General features: G+C 39.3%; 1 protein-coding gene across 2 annotated transcripts in view; it reads left to right on the top strand.

Moving 5' to 3' along the window:
* The window catches only part of LOC124715093 (tRNA wybutosine-synthesizing protein 3 homolog), a 65480-nt gene that overhangs the window by 15438 nt on the left and 25450 nt on the right, over positions 1 to 24592 (top strand). For both annotated transcript variants that reach the window (XM_047243074.1, XM_047243073.1), the window contains exon 3: positions 11990 to 12130. In XM_047243074.1, the coding sequence (XP_047099030.1) occupies positions 11990 to 12130 (141 nt within the window). The remainder of the gene's footprint in view (positions 1 to 11989; positions 12131 to 24592) is intronic.

Raw genomic sequence — 24592 nt, 5'->3', positions numbered from 1 at the left:
CCATGCTTCGTCATCTCTGCCCTGAAGCAAAAGGTCAGCTCCTCTCTTGTTTCAGTCAGATTTGGTTTGATGGACTTGGAAGGAGGTAATTTTAATTCCATTCTGGATACCAGGTAAGGACCATAGCGCCCCTAACAGTTATTGGAGTGTCACCCTTACTAGTTGTATGGGTAAGACTCTTGAGCACATGGTCAAACACCGCCTCATCCCTAAACTGGTGGGGAAGGGCAGCAACTTTAGTATGTTATAAACTGCTCTGCATGTGGGGACAACCTTCGTCCCCACTCATGATATTTCATGTTGATATTTTGTCAGGGCGCTGATGACCGTGATGTCGAGCGGCCCCTCAACCCAACTCAGCATCACCCTTCATTTAGGCAGGTTGTAGCATAAATCTCTCTTCTCCCCAGGTCTATCCAGTCCTCCTCATTAATTACATGATTTACCCATCTTCAGCATTCTTCTGCAGAACAACATTTCAAAAGCTTCTATTCTCTTCTTGTCTAAACTATTTATCGTCCATGTTTCTCTTCTGTATAAATACATTTAGGAAAGAATTCCTAACACTTAAATCTGTATTTGATGTCGACATAGTTGTCTTCTTCAGAAACGCTTTTATTGCCATTGTCAGTCTGCATTTTATATCCTCCCTACTTCGATAATCATCAGTTATTTTGCTTCCCAAATAACAAAACTCATTTTCTACTTTAAGTGTCTCATTTCCTAATCTAATTCCCTCAGCATCACCTGATTTAATTCAACCACATTCCGTTATCCTCTTTTTGCTTTTGTTGGTGTTCATCTTATATCTTCCTTTCGAGATACTGTCCATTCCACTCAGCTGCTCTTCCAAGTCCTTTGCTGTCTCTGACAGAATTACAGTGTCATAGGCAAACCTCTGAAGTTTTTATTTCTTCTCCCTGGACTTCAATTCCTACTCAAAATTTTCCCTTTGTTTCCTTTACGGGTTGCTCAATATACAGATTGAATAACATCGGGGATAGGCCTGTCTCACTCCCTTCTCAACCACTCCTTCCCTTTTGTGCCCCTTGACTCTTAAACTGACATCTGGTTTCTGCACATATTGTAAATAGCCTTTCGCTCCCTGTATTTTACTTCGCTCCCTGTATTTTACTTTGCCACCTTTAGAATTTGAAAGAAAGTATTCCAGTCAACATTGTCAAAAGCTTTCTCTAAGTCTACAAATGCTATAAACATAGGTTTGTCTTTCCTTAACCTGCCTCCTATATGAAGTTTTAGGGTCACTACTGCCTCGCGTATTCCTGCATTTCTCCAGAATCCAAACTGGTCCTCCCTGTGGTCGGCCTGTACCATTTCTCTATTCTTCTGTAAAGGATTCGTGTTAGTATTTGGCAGCTGTGACTTATTAAACTGATAGTTCAGTAATTTTCACCTACCAGCACCTGCTTTCTTTGGAATTGGGATTATTATATTTTTCTTGAAGTCTGAGGGTATTTTGCCTTTCTCATACATCTTGCTCACCAGATGGGAGAGTTTTGTTGTGGCTGGCTCTTCCAAGGCTATCAGTGGCTGTAACGGAATGTTGTCTACTTCCGGGCCCTTGTTTCAACTTAAATGTTTCAGTGCTTTGTTAAATTCTTCATGAAGTATCATATCTCGCTTCTCAACTTCCTCTACGTCCTCTTCCCTTTCCGTAATATTGCACTCAAGTACATCTCCCTTGTACAGACCCTCTGTATACTCTTTCCACCTTTCTGCTTTCCCTTCTGTGCTTAAGACTGGTTTTTCATCTGAACTCTTCATATTCATATAGGTGGTTCTCGATTCTCCAAAGTTCTCTTTAATTTTCCTGTAGACAGTATCTATCTTACCACTAGTGATACATGCTTGTACGTCCTTACATTTGTCCTCTAGCTATTCCTTCTTAGCCATTTTGCACTTCCTGTCGACCTCATTTTTGAGACGTTTGTATTCTCTTTTGCCTGATTCATTTATTGCATTTTAATGTTTTCTCCTTTCATTGATTAAATTCAATATCTGTTGTGTTACACATGGATTTCTACTAGCCATCATCGTTTTACATATTTAATCCTCTGCTGCCTTCACTATTTCATCTCTCAAAGCTACCCATTCTTCTTCTACTGTATTCCTTTCCCCTGTTCTTGCCAGTAGTCTTTAATGCTCCCTCTGAAACCCTCTACAACTTCTGGTTCTTTCAGTTAATCCAAGTCCCATCTCCTTATATTCCTGCCTTTTTGCAGTTTCTTCAGTTTTCATTTGCAGTTCGTAGCCAATAAATTGTGGTCAGAGTCGACATCTGCCCCTGGAAATATCTAAAATTTAAAATATGGTTCCTAAATCTCTGCCTAACCATTATATAATCAAACTGAAATCTTCCGGTGTTTCCAGGTATCTTCCAAGTATACAACCTTCTTTCATGATTCTTAAACCAGTTGTTAGCTATGAGTAAATTATGCTCTGTGAAAGATTCTACCAGGCAGCTTCCTCTTTCATTCCTTTCCCCCAGTCCGTATTCACCTACTACTTTTCATTCTCTTCCTTTCCCCACTGTCGAATTCCAGTCCCCCGTGATATTAAATTTTTGGCTCCTTTAACTATCTGAATAATTTCTTTTATCTCATTACACTTTTACTCAATCTCCTCCTCATCTGCGGAACTGGTTGGCATATGAAACTGTACTACTGTGGTGGATGTGGGCTTCGTGTCTATCTTTGCTACAATAATGTGTTCACTATGCCGTTCATAGCAGCTTATCTGCATTCCCCGTTTTTTACTCATTAAACCCACTCCTGCATTAGCCCTATTTGATTTTACAAAATCAAATAGGGTAATGCAGGAGTAGGTCTAATAATAAATAAGAAAATAGGAATGCGGGTAAGCTACTATGAACAGCATAGTGAATGCATTAGTCCAACCAAGATAGACACGAAGGCAACACCAACTACTGGTTCTGCAGATGATGAGAAAATGTATGAAGAGAGGAAAGAAATTATTCAGGTAGTTATGGGAGAGGAAAATTTTATTGTAATGGGGGCTGGAATTCGATAGTTGAGAAAGGAACTGAAGGGAAAATTGTAGGTAGATGTACACTGGGGGAAAAGGAAGGAAAGGGGAAGCTGCCTGGTAGGATTTTGCAAAAACCATAATTTTATCATTGATAAGGCTTGGCTTGAGAAACACAAATGAAAGTTGTATTTGTGGAAGAGACCTTGAGATACTGTAATGTTTCAGATTGATTATATAATGGTAAGACAGATTTTTAGACTGTAAGACACTACCAGAGGTAGATGTGGATGCTAACCACAATTTGTTGGTTACAAACTGCAGATTGAAACTGAAGAAATTGCAAAAAAGGCAGGAAATTAAGGAGATGGGACCTGTATAAGTTGAAAAAACCAGAGGTTGAGGGTTTCAGAGAAATCTTTGGGCAACAGTTGTCAGAAATGTGGAAGAGGAATGCAGTAGTACACGAATGGGTAATTTTGAGAGATAAAATAGTGAAAGCAGCAGGTGATCAAATAGGGAAAAAAGACATGGCCTACTAGAAATCCTTGGATGTCACAGGAGTTACTGAATTTAATTAACAGAAGGAGAAAATATAAAAATGCAGCCAGTGAATATGAGTGTGGCAGGAAATGCAAAATGACTAAAGAGGAATGGCTAGAGGGTAAATGGAAGGACATGGAAGCATATATAACTATGAGAATTTTAGGTACTGCCTATAGGAAACTTAATGAGCCCTTTGGAGAAAAGAGAAGCAGTTGTATGAATATCAAGAGCTCAGATGGTAAACTGGTAATAAACTATAAACTAAGGAGGGAAAGCTGGAAGGTGGAAGAACTGTATAGAAGAGCTATAAAGGTGAAATGAACTTGAAGTGAATATTATATAAGGGGCGTTCAAAAAGAAACGAGCTGGAGGCATCATTACAGAAACTAGTACTTTTATGTTAGAAGTATTGACCCTGGCTGTTAAGACACTTGTCCCTCTGTGACACAAGGCGGTGAATGGCTGTCTCATAAAATTCCCGGGGCTGTGATGTTAACCAGTTCCACACTTACAGCTGGACGTCGTTGTCCGAGGTGAATCGTTTGCCCCTCAGAGCTGATGTTCTTCTTTGACCAAGATGGCCCTCTTCTGATTCACTTCCTGCAGCACAGAACAACAAGCCAGCGTTACTCGCAAACCTTGACCACCCTTCGCCAAGCGATCAAATCAAAATGACCAGGCAATCTCAGTGGCACTCCTGCAGAAATTCAAATGGGAGGTTCTCTGCCACCCTCCATACAGTCCGGACCTCTCTCCCTGTGATTACGCCATTTTTGGTACCCTTAAAAAGATTCTGATTTCTATAATTATGCCTCCAACTCGTTTCTTTTTGAATTCCCCTTAAAGAATGGAAGAGGACAATAAAGAAAATGAGATAAGAGACAAGATACTGCGAGAAGAATTTGACAGAGCAATTGGAGTGGATGACATTCTGTCAAAACTGCCGAGATCCTTGAGAGAGCCAGCCATGACAAACATATTCCACCTGGTGTCCAAGATGTGTGAGGCAGGCAAAATACCCTCAGACCTCAAGAACAGTGTAATAATTCGAATCAAAAAGAAAACAGGGGCTGACAGGTTTGAATATTATCATACTATCTGTTCAATAAGTCATGGTTGCAAAATACTAATGTGAATTCTTTACAGAAGAATTGAAAAGCTGGTAGAGGATGACATCAGGAACAATCAGTTTGGATTCTGTAGAAATGTAGGAATATGCAAGGCAGTACTGACCCTATGATTTCTCTTAGAAGATGAGGAAAGACAAATTTACATTTACAGCATTTGTGGACTTAAAGAAAGTTTTTAACAATGTCAGCTGAAACACATTATTTGAAATTATAAAGGTAGCAGGTGTAAAATACAGGGAGCAAGAGGCTATTTTGAACAGAATGGACAGTGTCTTGAAAATAGGTTTTAAGATGAACATCAACAAAAGCAAAATGACGATAATGGAATGTAGTCAAATTAAATCATGCAATACCGAGGGCATCAAATTAGGAAACAAGACACTAGTAGCAGTAGTAGTAGATGGGTATTGCTATTTGGGCAGTAAAATAACTGATGATGGCTGAATTAGAGAGGATATAAAATGTAGACTGACAATGGCAGGAAAAGCATTTCTGAAGAAGAGAAATTTGTTAATATCAGATATTGATTTAACTGTTAGGAAGTGTTTTTTCAGTGTATTTGTCTGGAGTGTAACCTTGTAAAGAAGTGTAATGTGGACAATAAACAGTTTAGACAAGAAGTAAATAGGAGCTTTTGAAATTTGGTGCTACAGAAGGATGCTGAAGTTTGGATTGGTAGACCATTTAACTAATGAGAAGGTACTGAACAAAACTGGGGAAAAAAGAAATTTGTTGCACAACTTGAATAAAAGAAGGGATTAGTTGATAGGGCACATTCTGAGACATTAAGGAATCAGTATAGTATAGGTGGGATATTGGGAAGTGTAGGCATAAAAATATTCTGGGGAGACCAAGTGATGAAAATGGTTAGCGGATTCAAAGGGATGTACTGAAAGAGTAGTGTGGGTAGCACATCAAACCAGTCTTCAGACTAAAGACCACAGCAACAACAGCCATGGTAAAAAAATATTTTCCAGTGGTCATAATTCTTCACTGTTTTTTAAATTTTGGTTAGTCTTCCAGCACTGTAACAAGTCTGTTGTTGTTGTTGTTGTTGTTGTTGTTGTTGCATGTTGCATTAGTTGTTATTACAATTTCCATTCTGTTTTTAATCTACCAGAACATTCTAAATATTAAGACTTGGTGGAGTTTCCAGGCCTTTCAATCAGAAACTTAGGTGCACCACCCCTGAGTGACCTGAAAACTGTACCTTAAAAAACTCATTTTAAAGTGCAGTGCATGTAGGACATGGTGTAACAAGCTGCACTTTATGTGCTTTGGTTTTACAGAATTTGTGTACATTCCCAACTTGATTATGAATGCACAGTCTATGTATGTGCCTGATCATCATACATACGTGCATCAGACTGTTTGCCATAAGGGAATTAGGCTGACAGTAGGGGCACTTAGGGCCAATCCCATTTACAGACTTTCAGTTACTATCTTGTTAGCAATGAGGCCCTTTGGGATTAATGTGAAGAGCTGTCTTTTGAAAATGGTTAGGACAAATATGAGGGGAAGTCAAAAAGTAAAGGGAATTTCATAATTTCTTGCCTTAGGCATTGGTAACACTGCTAGTACCCAAGGGTGAAATATTGTTGTCAGCAACAGCTCTATACAACGTGGCACTCTTATTCCTGTGTTAGTTGTTGTGTTGTAGCAGATCACGAATAATGGCAGCTCCATTGTCAATCTGCACCAAGGAGTAAATGAGAGCAATGATTCGCATTTTGTTTGTGGAAGGTGTTATATCTGCAGGTTTTATTTGTTGAATGCAAGCGCAGTATGGTGACAGCTGTTTATAACGAAACAAGGTCTACTAATGGATAGAGTGCTTCAAACAGGGAAGAACTTCTCTTTGAGATGAGGAAAGATCAGGCAGGCCATTGACGTCAATGCTGAGGACAGTTTGGAAGTCATTGAGGGTATGGTGATGGAAAACACAAATCACAGTGGACAAAATCACCAATACTTTACATACCCAGGGTTGCCACAGGTTATGGAAATCAGGGAATTTCAAACACATCAGGGGAATTCGGAAAAAAAAAAAAAAAAATAAAAAACACAGTAAAAATCTCGGTTTTGTCTCAGTAGATGAAATGGTTTGTTTACTGAGGTGTCATGCGTCGTTGCTGGCTGGGTGCAGCTGAGTACGTGCATTGCTTCCCTACTCCCTCATTCTTACTGCTTCTCCCCTTGATACCACTTCCCTCAGCTTGCAGTCAGTCCTGCCACCACTTCTTGCCACTAGGCTAGCAGCTGCCAATGAGAGGCAAGGATGTGTGAGGAGTGGTTTGTCTGGATCTGATTCCCAGAGACTGTAGTCGCAGTGGCTGGGGGTGGCAGTCGTGTGCATGAATTCTGTCTGAGTGATTGTGTGAATGTGTGTGCTCTCATTTCCTGACAAAAGCTATGGTTGAAAATTTGGTTGTGAGAGTGTAACTGTCCTTTCTACTTGTCTGGCTGTGGCTCAGCAGTCATCTTCACGGTGTGTTGCCACCTTCCCTCATTATTATTGATTCTCAGAGTATTTGAACACATTATCTGTTGCATGGATCGATCACTGTGGTCTCATTTCATCAACATGCTGTCTGGCTCGTGAATAGCTGGCCACACGAGTGGATTTCCGCTACGAGCCAAAACCGCAGGCTGTTTCCGTAGTTATCTGTAATGGATCGGGCCTGTCGATCTGAAGCCATTCCATTTACCCTAATGTGCAGGCGCTGCCCCTTGGATCTGGTCTCACCTATTTGCCTAAAGGCTGGGTCTGTTTGTGTGTGGTGTAAAGCAGCAGATTTTCATGGTTTATCTATGGACCCAGGACTGATGCTCTTCGGCAGGCTAGAGGTCATGACTGACGGATTTCAGGAATTGCAACTGTCTCGCTGCAATTACATTGTACACTGTGGCATTTTATAGAGTTTTATTAGTTCTCGTACATTTTGGCACTTCAAAAGTAGTTTATATGTTAGAAAGTATGGATGATAAGGAGAAGAAAATTGTCAGTTGCTGGCAGTTTGTGCGCTATGTATTCATATATTTCTTGAAAGAAAAATCACACAATACCTGTAAAATAATAGTTATAACACAGTGGGTAATAACCAACAATAATGAACATAGTAGAACCAACATTTTATTGGTGGTCACCTATAGTGTTAATTTACACAATTCTTCCTCGCCTTATGCACTTCTTTAAAGAGGCCTACTTTTTTCTGAAGTTGTTACTGAAATCAGTGAAGGAATTTTAAATCTTCCTTACGACTCCAAGGAAATGTGTATTTTTGTCACCAAATGTGTTTTATTGAAATAAAATAACATCAGTGGTCTTAATGCAACACACACATCATTTGGGTACTTTCTCCATCTACAAACAATTTGTTAGAAAAGACGTTGATGTTAGTGCTAAATATTTTTGCTCCCATCAGGAAACACCATCTGCTTGCAAATTTGTTTTAGATATTTCCTTGTTTGCACTATTGTTTCTTGTACCATAACTACAAAGACATGTTGTCAATTTACGTCTTAACTTACCCTTGAGATCTCAGAATTTGCCAGGGAAAAATGCTAAAACTTGTCTGGAAATGAGGGAAATATCAGGGAATTTCACTGGGGGAACCTTTTGGCAATCCTGATACCAGTCATGGTTCAGCACATTCCATCTTACACAACAGGCTAAATTTTGAGGAAGTGTGTGCAAGATGGTTACCAAAAGAATTGTCAGCACAGCATAAGGCGCAAAGGATGGACATCTCTCGTAAACTTTTGACATGTTATCACTGTGAGGGAGATAGATTTTTGCAGCAAATCATTACTGTAGATGAAATGTGGGTGCATTATCACGAACCGGAAAGTAAGACTGAACATGGTTTGGAAACACCCATCATCACCAGAAGTTAAGAAATTTGAATATCAACCATCAGCTGGTAAGCTTATGGTAACACTATTCTGGGACATTGAAGATGTGGTAGCTGTTCATTTCACCCCAAGAGGCAAAACTGTGAACATTGAGAAACTTTGTGATATGTTGGAAACTAAACTGAAACCTGTAGTCAGATCCAAATATTTCATGGATAACTGCAAAAAGGTGGTGTCCTTCAGTAAGATAAAGCTCAATGACATTCTACCAAACGGATGGCCAAAAATATAAAGTACTTGGGGTTCAAATAGCTGGAACCCTCATTATGCAGCACAGACCTAGCTCCAAGTGATTACCATATATTTGCTCCATTGAAGGAAATGCTCAGGGGAAGAAGATCTGCAACCAATGCAGAAGTCATTAATGTGGTGCAAAATTGGTCACAGATACAACCAAAAAACTGTTTTTCCGACAGAATCAAAACACTTGTGAAATGATGGACAAAGTGCATTGAATTGCAGGGAGGTTACTGTAGAAAAATAATGTATGTTTCAGCTTTCTGTCATTAGAATAAATATTTTTTTTTTTCGAAAGTCTCTTTACTTTTTGACTTCCCATTGTATAAACCAATAATGGCTTTTAAATTTAACATAATCAAATTTTTAAATTTAATGTTTTAGATGACCACTACAATTTTACTGTTATATTCATTGTTCAGCTGTATAAAACTTTACAAGATTTAGCCTCTTTAATCTTCAGCTAACAAATACAATTTCAATAGCTGCTTCCATGTTTCTCTGTTAATTGCTTTCTTCTGTGAGTGAAAGCCTGTGAATTTTTTCAGGTCTTGATTTCAGTGGTTAGGTAGTCTGCATGTGGCCTTCATATTTCTTTGAGACTCTACTCTAGTAGTGCCATGGTCCATATTTGTCATCTCTTCATGCATTCTGTCCATTTCCATTTTAGAGCCTTTACCCTATCCAGACTGTCCTAGATTCCTGTTAATACTCGTGTCATTACATCTTTTCTGATCTTTCTAGGTGAGACTTAGGAGTGACCTTGACATAGCTCTCTGAGCCATTCATAGTTTTCATTTGAAAGTTGTTTAAAATCCTAGTTCATAACCATATGTTGTACAGTAAACACACTCTTCAAGACTACCTTTTTTAACTTTATTAGTGTGTTAAATTTAAAAACAGTTGGATTTTTCCATAAGCCCTCCAACCTTGCTTGATTCGGTGATGAATTCGGGGTTGAAGTCCCATTGGATGTCAGTTAACTGTCTTAGAAGTATGGACAAACTTTTTTAGTCAGCTGTTATACAGTATTATTTTTGTTGCAGTTATCCTCTTGTTGTGCATAGTGCTTGTTTTGGACAGATTTATCTGAGAGAGAGGGGGGGGGGGGCTGTTCAGTGGTTTTTCCATGGTTGTGTTGTCAGGATCTGCCTGCCAGATAGGTTCACAGTGTGCAACATGAGTTGTGTGCATTGCTGAATGCACTGGAGCAAATGAGACATGACAAAAAACTTTGTCTGCTCTGATGCCTACAGCGCACTCATGTCCTCCCACAAATGTACCCAGCTGAGAAAATTGTCCAGAACATACAGGACTCCTATCTCCCACTACAACAGAATTTGAAGGTGTTGTCATTCTGTTCAGTTCCAGAGCCCATGGTAATAAGGGAGAGAAACAAGATTACAGAAGCCAGAGTTTTGTAAGGGTGAAAGATTTTAACAAAGTGTCATTAACCTAGAGGCTGCAATCTCACTGTTGAGCCAAAAGAACATTCATCAAGGAGAGGAAATAAGGCTGAAGATAAAAAAAGATCACAAACTGTGGCATTCTTCATTCCAGTCATAGGGACTAGATCAAGTCTCACACGCATTAGTTTCCATATAGTGGATACCGCACTTGTATGTGGCGCTCTACTCTGGTGGAGACAGACATTTGTTTTTGGTGTACACATTTCAGTATGTTTCATTTTAACTGTGTGTCAGATATTTTGAATGCTGAAGCGCAGTTATTACAATGAAAAATTTTAGCATTTGACAGCTATGAAGATCCCTTATTTGTATGTATTTTAGTGCGTATGGTGAAAATCATGGTGTTGAGGGTTCTAAACTCCATCATCATAAACATCAGGTGCCACTCTCTTCCATGTTAGATAGGAACTGAGGCAAATCAATTAACAAAATGAACAGAAAATCCCAGGGGGCGCTGTGCTATCTGCCTGTATGCTGTAATATTGCTATTGAGGTATAGACTCATACATGAGTGGGAAGAAAAATGGTTGAAGTGACGAGTGTTAAGTAACAGTTACTGACGGCAGCTAGTCATCTGTGACATAACTCATCTTGGACATACCTGCAATTTGAAGATGCTTCTGTAGTTACAGGTGCATGTGGTACTTAGATTTCAGTTCACAACGAGACAACAGGACAGAAGGTTGTGTACCAACTGATCGGCCATCTATTTTAATGTTCCATGAAGGGAATGTGATATGAATTACAATATTTTATGAAATGTATTAAGATTTTACTCCCTGAATTATTAGGGTAGAGATTTTAATGTGTCATCCAGTTCTTTTATATTATCAACCAGACGATTCTCTTTAATTATAATCGCTTCAACTGTTAATCTAAGTTACTTAATTTTTAATGCCTCATTATTATGCCAATAATAATTTTACATCATCTGTGATTAGACATTATTGAACAAGCATTTGACAGAGGTACAGTGCTGTTTATGTTCTTTCAAACCTTTTATTCTAGCAAGGCCACTAATAATCTTATTAATGAGCACTTTATACCTCATCATCATAATTACTATCAGTGAAGAATGAGATGTAACATCTGTCAACTGTAATGTGAAGAGCTAGGTTTTATATGAGATGCAATTCAACAAAGACAGGGTTCTTTTTTTTTCTCCAAGTATCTTAATCTGGGGAAAGACGCAAACTGTTGAGACAGTTAGAAGAGAGCTGAAGTCAGGTAAAGATTTTCAAATGAAATCATTGTTGGCGATATAGAGGTCATTCTGAGCTGCTTAGTTGCATCACCTTCGTATTGATGGCAGGCAATGAAAGCCTTGTAACTCCATCTGTCTGTAGAAACTCATAATTCCAATAACTTCACAAAAAAAGAGTTTAGTTAAGTCAATAACTAGGCTTCTGCTATACAGTTACACATGTAGAAATGTTCTGTATTATTTTCTAAGAAACAGTTTTTGCTTCGCCTGCAAAGAGTAACAAAATGGAGTTAAGAGGCTGTCATTGCATAGTGAAATATGTTAAATAAGCAATAGAATATATTGTTTGGTTAACTGCGGTAGTTAATTATTATGTAAATATGTCAACTGTACCAACTGTATGATACAACATACTTGTTGATTTTTTAACTTCTATATGCATATATATGGAACACACTGGTTTCTCTCTGTTTTCAAATCAGCATACTTGTGCCCTGGAATCAGGCTTCCGCAACACTGGAGTCACAGTTGGTCACAGAGGAAAAGTCATGCTGGCAATACGTAGCTGCTTAAACTTAGAAGTTCCACTTTCTCATGCTGGGAAGCTATTAGTCTCTGAAGAGGTGAGGTATTATTATTATTATTATTATTAATATTATTATATATGCAGTGTAGGCTGTGTACTGTTAGCAACTATAGCAATGTAAGGATTAGTTGCTTTGTGAGATGCAGGGATTGATGTTCATTGGCTGGTTGTTGTGTTGTTTGCCTTGGACATGGACAAGAAAATTGCAAATCAGTCCATGTAAACTGTACACTGTTATCTGCTCCCTAATGTCAAATGAGTGTTACAGTATGACATCCATAAATATTGGTGGCTAATGATAAATTGCCAGTGCAGTAGTAGTACTAAAAGATTGCAAATAATTGGTAGAATATCCACAAAGATGAATGAACAAGTTCCCCATTAATCACAAACAAACATGTGGTCTGGATTGTTGATGCATTATTGTAGATTGTCCAGTGGTGCACGCCCAATTCAGTTTATGCAAAATTACCTTATGCTGAGGTAAATTTTGCTCATCATCGTTTGAGGCAACCTCAGTTATCAAAAACTTAATGATCAGTGGGTGCCATGGACGCTTACAGGTTACATGAAAAACTGTAATAAAGATATTTTCGTCACCTTTGTTGTTGTTATGTTTCAGAAACAAAGGTACAATAGAACACTCATGAAAGTGGACATGGTGTTTTATTAGACCCAAAAAAATACAAAAGTTCAAAAAATGTCGGACAGATGGCGCTTCATCTGATCAGAATAGCAATAATTAGCATAACAAAGTAAGACAAAGCAAAGATGATGTTCTTTACAGGAAATGCTCAATATGTCACCCATCATTCCTCAACAATAGCTGTAGTCGAGGAGATGTCGGTCGATCACGATACACTTGTGACTTCAGGTAACTCCAAAGCCAATAATCGCACGGACTGAGGTCTGGGGACCTGGGAGGTCAAGCATGACGAAAGTGGCGGCTGAGCACACGATCATCACCAAATGACGTGCGCAAGAGATCTTTCACGCGTCTAGCAATATGGGGTGGAGCGCCATCCTGCATAAACATCTTACGTTCCAGCAGGTGTTTATCAGCCAGACTGCAGATGATGCAATTCTGTAACATATCGGCATACCTCTCGCCCGTCTTGGTAGCAGTTTCAAAACCAGAATAACGCATTTCCTCGAAGAAAAAAGGCCCGATAACGGTAGATGTGGTAAATCCAACCCATACCGTGACTTTCTTGTCGTGCAATGGGGTTTCCACGACAGTTCTAGGATTTTAGGTAGCCCAAATTCTGCAGTTGTGGGCATTGACAGACCCTCAGAGTGTGAAATGAGCTTCGTCGGTCCACAACATGTTACTCAACCAATCGTCATCTTTCGCCATCTTTTGAAACACCCACACCGCAAATGCCCTCCACTTCACTAAATCGGCAGGTAACAGTTCATGATGCCGATGGATTTTGTAAGGATAGCATTGGAGGGTACGCCACAGTGCCAACCAAACAGTAGTGAACTGTCTCAGCAGCATTACGCCTTGTGCTTGGTTGGCCACTACATGGTCTATCGTCTACACAACCCGTGGCTTCGAACTTCGAAATCATTCTCGACACAGCTACATTTGTCAATGGACCTTTACCCGTTCGAATCCCCTTCCTATGGCGATAGGATCGTAACGCTGAGCTAGCACATTCCCCATTCTGATAATACAGCTTCATGAATAGCGTCTTTTCAGGTAACGTCAACATGCTGCGACTGCTGGCGCATCTGATTCTCTCTCTCATTACAGCTCCTTTTATACACAATTGTCATGCGCAGTCACTGACGTTTTGCTGTCCAGTCCATCTGTCGGACATTTTGTGAACTTTTCTTTTTTTTTTGTTCTAATAAAACCCCATGCCATTCCAAGCATGTGTGTCAATTTTTACCTCTCTGTCTACATTATTCCATGGTTTATTAAGTTTTCAAATTTATACTGACTTTTTGATCACCCGGTACTTTAATGTAAAAAGGCTGTAACAGTGAATAGAATCATGTGACTGTTCCTGAGAAATAATCACTTCTATAAATTTCTGGCGTAAGATACCACACCACTGCCATAGTATATTCAGCAACACTGCAGAATCACTTGACCATTGGTGTGGTTCTCTACAATGACAGCACTTATCTCACACTACCAACATCATGTACAATTACCATCGTATTTTGAGACAACTTGGACTTCTTGTGATAGATAAGCATTGAATTTGATGTGGAGTTGTAGAATAAAGTGATGACCCTTTTGTATGGACTGATGGCTGAGGTATATGATATGAGCATGCAGTAGATGTAAGCATTGCGGTTTATGCTAATGCTTTCAGGATACTGATCCACTTTTCTGTTGAAATTAACTGGGTTTGTTCTGTTCACAATATTTGTAAGGCTGTGGATAGCAGAGCCCCGGTTGATGCCATTTTTCTTAACTTCTGGAAAACCTTTGAGTATGGGCCACTTCATTGTACTCCCTTGCTGTTGCTGCCGAAATCATGTAACCGCTTGTTTTCATAATCCTTCTGTATTTAGCAGTCCCCATAACACTTTCAACATATCAATTAAACATTCACATTTAAGCTCTTAATAACCAAACTCAACAACAGATAGATCATTAGTATCCCAAAATCAACAAGTAATTAAGTATTTCCAATCTTCTTTTATTTTTTCTTTCGAAACGACAGCCATTATCACACCGACCTCTTCTTCTTTGGCATCTATGGCCCTCCAAGTTGCAACATCGAAGTGTAAATGGCTACTTTCCCACCAGTAAAACACTTGCACTCCAATGTGTCTCATGTTTTTACCTTGTTTTTGTATTATACCTGTACATGAATAAAAAATGCACACACAGTATGCTGTTTTCTTTTAGCATTAGTATCAAAACATAAGGTTTCTACACAACCCTCTTTCATTGGAACAGTAGAAGGGAAGTGGAACATGTTGCTACTTTGAATAGCAGCATGTACCACCACAGTTGTTGGGTTACCATGTGTGCTCTTTAACTGAATAGTGATGGCTTCATCTACATCTGTGTACATAAGCTACAAGATATGGTGTACCACATACCATCAGCAGTCATTTCCTTTCCACTTGCAATTGGAGTGAGGAAAAAAGTTGTCTATGTCTCTGTATGAGCCTTAATTTTTTTTATGTTGTCTTCACAGTCTTACACACAATGTACATTCTTTGACATAAAACTCAACTGGCGGCTGGCCGCTGCAGAGGCTAAGTCCGCGCCAATCGCGACATGGGACAAATAAACTGGCCAACTCACTAATTCTCTAAGTCCGGCAATCTGCACAATCTGGCAACACTGTAGGCTGCGGCACTTCCTGGAGGAAGTCTTGTCCCATATAAGAGAAACCATACACAGTTTACGCCTGTGGTATAGCGGTACCGTGCGTTGTTTCTGTCTACAATGTCTGCGGATCGAATCTAGCTGGCACAAGAATTTTTATAGCCTCTTCCAACTTAATGCTGAAGACATGAATGTAATGGTAATGCAGATTCAATCTATTTCACTTTCTATCACACCGATAACAAACTTTTATCCAGTAACCATTTTGCGGCAGATTTCTTGCAGAGTGTCCTCCTCTGGACGTCGCATGCTGCAAAGCTCCGGGATCCATTTGCTGGCTACTGGCAGCGGCCGTGGCGACAGCAGCGGCACAGCACTCTCCCTTTCTTTATCGAAAGCGCCTGCTACCGCTCATCGCTTTTGATAATTTAAAATGCTTTATTATTATTAAATGTTGCTCCATAGAAGATTTCTACGATTTCCATTCACGCTTGAAAGCAACATAGACCGACGCCCTGATTAGTAGATTGGTACTGTATTACATTCAAAAATGTTCACATGTGTGTGTGAAATCTTATGGGACTTAGCTGCTAAGGTCATCAGTCCCTAAGCTTACACACTACGTAATCTAAATTATCCTAGGGACAAACACACACACCCATGCCCGAGGGAGGACTCGAACCTCCGCTGGGACCAGCCGCACAGTCCATGACTGTATTACATTATTCGGCAAGAGCTGCATATGGTCCGAAATTAATTTGACAGACTTAGACGAAATTAAACCACCTCACTACATTAGATGAATTTATAAATGCTTCATACCTCTTTCTTTTCCTTTCAAAGCCCATTATTTGTGCAACTTTTGGCCAATATTCGGATGTTTTCGTCAAGTCAGAGTGAGCTACTGTGGTGTAAAGTGTATTACAGTTTTTGTTTAATTCCTTATGGTAAGTCTATGAGATAAACTGTGTGAATACCTTGCAATGCATGCTCTGTAGCAGTGCAGGAACACTGCACATTTTGAGTTTCACGTATGGATTCGTGAAGTGATAGTTAAGGTCATCAGATTTAAACCAGAAAAAGTTATCGATTTTGAGGTTTCATAGAATGGAAAGGAATTGCTAACGCTGGTGTCAGCAAACGTCTACAGTTAAATGCTATTGCAAAATTTAGAAGAGAGGAACTATATTTATCTACATGTTCACTTCATAAACAACCTCCTGACATGTTAAACCTATATGACAAACAAAGCTCAAATTCGAATCGTTGACAGTAGGTTTGAATCTTTTCGGAAACTATTTTACAGTGACGCACCTTGGCATTTGCAAAACAGACATTCATGATATTAACATAATTTACTAAGTCGAAATTGCAAGAAGATTTATGTGTAAAGGCATTCTTCATATTTAGCAGTTTGCAACTCCATTAGTTAAAATGGAAAATAAAACGTTGTGTTCAGCGGCCTTCACCGAGATTGGAACTGCCATTTCATATAGCACCAGCATCGCAACGCATAAGGGAATCGCTGAGCTAACGACACACTGGCGGCAACAGGCGGACTATAGTCATTGCGATATTGCCTGAGCCTCAAAACGCAACATTAAACACACAAACAGGTGTTACTTATGTGAAGAAAGCCATTCTTGGAGTCCAGAAATTAAAAATACTTTCTAAGTGTCTCATCTTACAGTGGATTATATCGTATGAGTCTTCGATGTGAAAAACGAATTCCAAGTGAATTTAGCGACGTAATGCCGGCATACACCCGGAAGTAAATGCACTCTCACAGTGTTGACAAATACTTGCTACGACGCTGCCAATTCTCAGCGCTCTTACGAGACAGCTCTTTAGCGAAATGCTTGTCGTGATTGTCCGATACGGTTCTTCAGAGGGGAGACGCGCACGCACATTTGGTTTTTATGCGGCGTTCTCCCCTGATAGTTTCTGATGTCGCCTTGTGTATACATTTGAGGTATTCAATCATCATTAATCCAGAATGATGTAAGTTTCAGCTTCCGGCGTGTAAGAAGGCTGTTGACGCCGACATTTTATCATTACAATGCAGGGAAAGCAAAACGGATGATTCAGTGTTTCTCATTCAGCATAAAGCATGTGAGATAATTTTTCGTAACGTTCATTATCATCTCAAAATACGAAGTAAAAATACTACGAAAGCTTATTTGAATTGAATATAATGTAAGATATCAAACACTTTGCACCTCGATGTCGCATGTGTCCACATGCAATCTTTTGCAGCATACATATAGAATGCCACGATTACCACAAGAATGAAGAAATCTGTTGGTAGGGATGGAAGCAAGAAGAGAAGCAATCAACAAATATTCGATTCCACATGGCATTCATTTCATTTGAGATTCAGGAAGAGGTAAAGCAGGATATTACTTTTGTTAACACGAAAGATATGCCGCACTTATGGACAACGAGGAAGTCTGCCTCTTCATAAGTTTCCTCCTTGAATTGTATATGCCCTATTATATACTAAGTAGCCTGATCATTGTTTCCATGATTTTATCCTCTTGTTTGGCTCCTAAACGATGAACAGATTCCAAATGCATGTCTGTGCATGAAAGTAGTTGTTCGAACCCTTTTTGAGTTGTTTTTTGTGTATTTGCTTGGAATTCATGATGCAGACGACTGTGCCTCCCCCCCCCTTGCTCCCCCCCCCCCCCCCCCCCTTAGGGTTAGGTCTCCAAACTAAACCGTTTTTTATCTACTGGCATAATTTATTCAGACAGCATCAGCACAAGACTATCAAACAAAGCCTTCGTTTAATATCTTGCCTATTGCCTATTGACTGTCGTTTCTTTCTTAATAGTGATCCTTGACAAAGCATTTTAACAAAGTTTATATTTGTGTGTGACAGATAACTGAAAAAAATATTCTTTTATTTTGTCAGTCTTCCTTTCTGACTGAGTTGTAAATGGTTCTCTTTATAAAACGCCTAGTAGCGTCACAAGGGCAACTGTCGCAATGCAGTTGTAGTGGAATCGAGAGAGTAGGGTGCGTGTGGCTGCACTGATTGAGCATGGCGGCTACTCGACATCTGAACCTGGAGAAAAGTGTGGAGTACAGGCAAGAACAGCTAGATGCTGGTGGAAAGGATACAAGGAAAGGGGCTATATAGGGCGGAAAAGAGGAAGTGGACGGCTCCGTGTGTCTACCGCAGCAGAAGATTAACGTGTTTTGGCGAATATATGTGCTTATCCATTCCTCGGTAGCCGTCTCCTGAAAGAGCTATCTCAGTTTCCCGGCAGCGGAAAGACTGTTACGAGGAGACTGAAAGATGTCGGATTATATTGTCGGAGAGCTGTTATAAAGCAGCAATTAACCGATTATCAGAGGGCTGACCGCATGGCTTTTTCAGCAGAATATATCGACTTTGACTGGAGTAGAGTAATCTTTTCAAATGATAAAATATTTTCTTCCTGTAGCGACGTCCCTGTTCAAGTGAGACACGAAATTTTCTTCATAGAGTTATCAGTTTATGCTGTTTGTGGCTTTATATTTGTAGTAGGCACAAAATAATAAATATAATAATGATTATATCATGATTTTAGTAGTGCATCCCTCATCTGATAAATAAATGTGACCCTTCAATTTATGAATATTTGCATTAACACGCAAATGTTTTTAGTGTTTGTTATACCGCCCACGAGGGCAATGCTTCCAGCCATTACAGTTTCTCTTCTTAGGCATCTCTCCACAGTTAATTCTTATACGACTCTGCGATTCATTTCTATCTCCTTTTACCTTGTTTTGGTCATTTTCTCCTACATTCAGTATCCTGTGACCTGTAGGCGGACCATACTTTATTTTTTCAGATCCCATCTTTCACTTCCAAAGAAAAGAGTACTCCACATCATCCATTTTGCATTGTTTTTCTGTATTTCTATCACTTGTATGTTTACTTCAAAGAATATTATTCGTAAACATAAATGGTTTGTTATCGCTGTTCTTCGCTTTACTTTTGTTAAGCATCTATTCCTCTCTCATTCTGGCCCTGAAGTGCTGTACTTTTAATGCCATCAGTTTTTATTGCTGTGTTCATATGTTTATTACTTTTTCTCATTGCCATTACCATTTGTTGTTGTTCTCACATTCCAGTGTTGTTCTCGATTTTCGGATAATACCTGCAAATTGTTGTTTATTCTGTCTAAATCTGGAACTATTAGGAAATTTTTAACAAATTTGATGCAGCGTGTCTTTTCACAATTGAATTTAACTGTTAATATTTCCTGTTCCATCGCTTGTATTGCTTCTGTGTGTGTGTGTGTGTGTGTGTGTGTATCAATATAATAGAGGGAAACATTCCACGTGGGAAAAATTATGTATAAAAACAAAGATGAGGTGACTTACCGAACGAAAGCGCTGGCAGGTCAATAGACACACAAACAAACACAAACATACACACAAAATTCAAGCTTTCGCAACAAACTGTTGCCTCATCAGGAAAGAGGGAAGGAGAGGCTAAGACGAAAGGAAGTGGGTTTTAAGGGAGAGGGTAAGGAGTCATTCCAGTCCCGGGAGCGGAAAGACTTACCTTAGGGGGAAAAAAGGACAGGTATACACTCGCACACACGCACATATCCATCCACACATACAGACACAAGCAGACATATTTTAAGTATCCTGTCACAAGTGGGGCACTTTTGTGGTTCTTCTGTGGGGGATTCTGGGTTCGAGGGGATGAGGAAGTGGCTCTGGTTATTTGCTTCTGTACCAGGTCGGGAGGGTAGTTGCGAGATACGAAAGCTGTTGTCTGGTTGTTGGTGTAATGGTTCAGGGATTCCGGACTGGAGCAGATTCGTTTGCTACGAAGACCTCTAGGTCTGGCAGGTCGATAAGACACACAAAATTGAAGCTTTCGCAACAAACGGTTGCTTCGTCAGGAAAGAGGGAAGGAGAGGGAAAGACGAAAGGATGTGGGTTTTAAGGGAGAGGGTAAGGAGCCATTGGGTTTTAAGGGAGAGGGTAAGGAGCCATTCCAATCCCGGGAGCGGAAAGACTTACCTTAGGGGGAAAAAAGGACAGGTATACACTCGCACACACACACATATCCATCCGCATATACGCAGACACAAGCAGACATTTGTAAAGGCCTTTACAAATGTCTGCTTGTTATATGTTTGTCTTGTTTCTGTCCATCCTATCAGCTCTCGAAATGTGGATTACTTGTTTATAATACCCTGTATTCGAAGCAGATATGTAGACAAAGGACGTCCATACTCATTTCCAGACTTTATATTCCTACTTTATTCCATTTGTATTTGTTATTGGGCTCTAATGTATTCAAAAATTGGAACCAAACAACTCAGTCCAGGCCATTTTTTAATAATAGTAAAATTATACCTTCCATTTCGAACCATTCCTGTATCAATGAAAGAATTATTTCTTTATCGGTTCATTTCTTCTCTTTTAACTAGCAGCACTTACAAACCTGTAATTGATTTAGTTATTATTATTTTTTCCCTAATAGGCCTGCCCCAATAAACCGATCTATATTTCCATTTATTAAAGTTGTACGATATTCATATGTTTCTTGGAGGCATGCTGCACTTTTCACTGTTGAATGCCTTGGCTGATTTTTCTTTCAAAGTTAAGCATAAGATAAAATATACTTTACAGTACTTAACTAACATTACAATCATTAACTATAACATATCCCCCAAGGTATACACCCTTTTTCTCCAGGTCACTTCTCGAAACTTAGAATATAATTATACAGTAATGTCCACATGTAAAATTAAAGTGTGTTCAACATTTCGTAAGTGTATTTCCTCACCTCCTGGCAAACAGGAGAGGCGAAGTCTGTATCACCTAATCCCAGGTCGTTCGCGCTCGTTTCTGCCATCCACTTTGACATGGGAAGTGCCTGATGACGGAGCTAGGAATCGGAGAGTGAACGTACTGGTGACGTAGTTTGTGGTTCCTGGTGTCTCAACCTAAAGCCGTTCACCGTAGTGTGCTTTCTGTCAGGAAATATCGTCCTCGGAAAGTGGACAGGATGGTTTTCTCTTCCTTTGAAATTGAGAGATAGTCGCATCAGAACGTTTCCAAGATAGTATACAGTTGTTCACGAGATTTGTCTCTCGTAAATCTTTTTCTTTATTCCTCCTTTACATTCAATTTTGATATAAGCTGAAAACTGCCTGCAGTGCCTTGATTAAAAATTATATGACAAAGAAACAAATTGTTTTCATGTTTAATGTTCCATAGGCGCATGCAAATATATGAATTGCGTTACGATTTACAAATTTTATGATCTTAGTCATAACAGCAATGCTGCATACACGAATTGTTCTTGTGCAATGAGTATTACATAAAGATACGCACTGGTAGTGGTGTTTAGTTCTCAATAATATGAAGTGATGACTTATTTCACTAACATTCATGAAATCGGCTGTTTATCTCAACTGTAGGCGTTTACTCCGAGCGCGGGCCGCGTTGACACGCGGTGTGAACAGGCGACGTCAGCGGCCACGGTCTCCTTCAGTAAATGCAACACATTGAGTGACCGAACACGTGTAAAGTTTGTAGAGAATATCTCGCTATAAAACAGATTTCTTTCTTCTATATATCTTTGTCAGTGGAAAGATAGAAAAAAGAATTTTATAGTGAAGGCTAGCAATCATTTTGAATAAGCAAAGCAGATTAGATTTACAACTATGCAACAGAGTCCAACAGTTCAACAGACTGCTGCACTGTATTGAACAACTTACACCCCACCTCATCATTACCAAAGCATAGGAGGGCGGTATATTGTGAAAGAAGTCCTACCTGCGTCTTATAACTGACGCCTAAAACTATATTCTGATCCCCGTCCCAGCACCCTCCCCTTGTCAATGTAGGTTCTTGTCAACAGCATTAGCAAAGGAGCAATGTGGAATCCTCCGAATAATTTATAAACCTGTAGCTTAGACTACACAGCCAATGCAGTTGTCGAATTTTTTCACAGTATGGAAATTCATAGTATTAGTCAGAAATATTTAATTTCTAAGTTAATGGATGATCATTTCTTTACAGGACCATAGCCCGATTCATAATAGCAGAGCCATCCAGAACTGGTTTCAAGGTCAGCAGAGAATAAAACTTCTTCCTTTAGTGCCAAAATCACCAGACCTCAACCCCACTGAAAATGGTTCAAAAATGGCTCTGAGCACTATGGGGCTTAACATCTGAGGGCATCAATCCCCTAGAGCTTGGAACTACTTAAACCTAACTAACCTAAGGACATCATAAACATCCATACCCGAGGCAGGATTCAAACCTGCGACCGTAGCGGTCGCGCGATTCCAGACCGAAGCGCCTAGAACCGCTCGGCCACAACGGCCGGCGGAAATATGTGGGCGGAGGTTACGAGGTCGTTACGACCTGGGTCAAGAAATTCAGAAACTCTGTGGGAAAATATAGAGAATACATGGTGGGAGATAAACGATCATCACAATCTCTCGATGAATTTAGCCTTATCATTTCCCCGACGCCTTTGAGCAATCCAGTTGCGAGGTCCTAAAGTGTTCCGGAAACCTGCTAATGCTAAATGGTCCATGTGTATTCTCATTAAATGTGTCACTACGTAATTCTTACACATAACAATTACTAATTAAATTATTTACTCAAAGAAATAAATAAACAAATTTACGCACAACAGATAAATGTTTAATTTTGTAGTATTAACCCCAAATTTGGTACACTGTTAATCACCCGACTGTGTTTAAAGAAAATACGTAAGTAATAGGAATCGTAACTGGGCCTGCATAATAACTCTTCCTCCGTTCTGTAAGCTGTTTCTTTTCATTCTGTCTTACTTTCATCTCTCAAAACATAATAATGGTATTACCAGTAACATGCATGATAAAATTTCCTAACAGCTGATCTTGTAACAGCACATATAAAGATATTTTACTTCCTATGGTTTCTCACCCACGGGAAGGAATGGAGGAGAGCCCACAATGCTTGATTCATAACGTCACAGCAACACACTATCACTCCTATTACCATTGGGCAAAGCAATGATCGTATCTCCACACAGGCCAGTACTAAAAAAAGTCTAACTCCTTCAATCAAACCTCTCATTTATTGACGTGCCTCGATGTTAACTAAGTCCCGCATGGCTGGAAAGTTCATGTGGTCGTGATTCCGAAATTTACGTTCCCCTCATATTCGTGCGCGGCATGTTATTTCAACTGAAAAAATGCCCTCCACAAGTTACCTAGACTGATTTCCTAATTATATGTCGGCACCATTAAATAATATACCATCCAAAGCCTCCCCTCCAAAAGATACATAAATACACACACAGAACTTTTCACAGTACTTACAGTTCGTGTATAGTGTGGACGGCATGGCAACACGAATTACTATTATGCTGTTTCCCCTTTTTTTTAATTCAGGAAAGCGATCTCAGTGATTCCCACGTGTCGTTCAAATCCAGTTGTTCTAAAAACCAGCTTCACACGTAAATTTCTACTGACTCATTCCACAAAAGGTGACTTCTTATTCTTTCTTATTAAATTAGCAACCTTGCCTTTATCCATGAATTTCAGAAACTCGTCAAATTACAAATTAAAACACACGCAAGCTACAAATGGCTTCTTTGAAAGCTAATTCTTTCAGATCAAAATTAAGAGCATTACTTTCTACCATGAATTTCTGTTAGCAGCTTGATTAGTTAAAGCCACGAGATAATATTTTCCTACTCTTCCAGATCAGATTTTTAAACAAACTAACCAGAATCATCAATTTAAATTGACCATTACTAAAAAGAATTATGGTAAATCAACACATTCCTACTTATAAACTAATGGTTCCTAGCACCCAGTCATCCACTCTTCATAATTTTCTTCATCAGCCCCATGTGGTGAGAGCCAGGTCTTCAGACTATAATAGCTCGTCACATGTATCTTATTTGTGTCGTACCTGCTTTACAATTGAATTCTAACACTTTACTGTTCACCGAATTACTCAATCGAAATATCAAATTCCGTTAACTTTCAAGTTACTCATCGCGGTCGCGACATAGTAATCTCACATTTGCCTATCTTTTACCTGTCTATAAACAATTTGGTTCCCTCAAAAATATTATATTAAATTAAATATACTCTGAAAGATAATGTTACCACGTAAGGTGGAACATTAGAGCCTTAAATAACTCATTTCCTTTCCCTTTGAGGAGAGCAT

This window comes from Schistocerca piceifrons, chromosome 1 (genome assembly GCF_021461385.2).
Source record: "Schistocerca piceifrons isolate TAMUIC-IGC-003096 chromosome 1, iqSchPice1.1, whole genome shotgun sequence".
Lineage (NCBI taxonomy): Eukaryota > Metazoa > Arthropoda > Insecta > Orthoptera > Acrididae > Schistocerca > Schistocerca piceifrons.
This window is presented reverse-complemented; position numbering and strand designations above follow the sequence as displayed.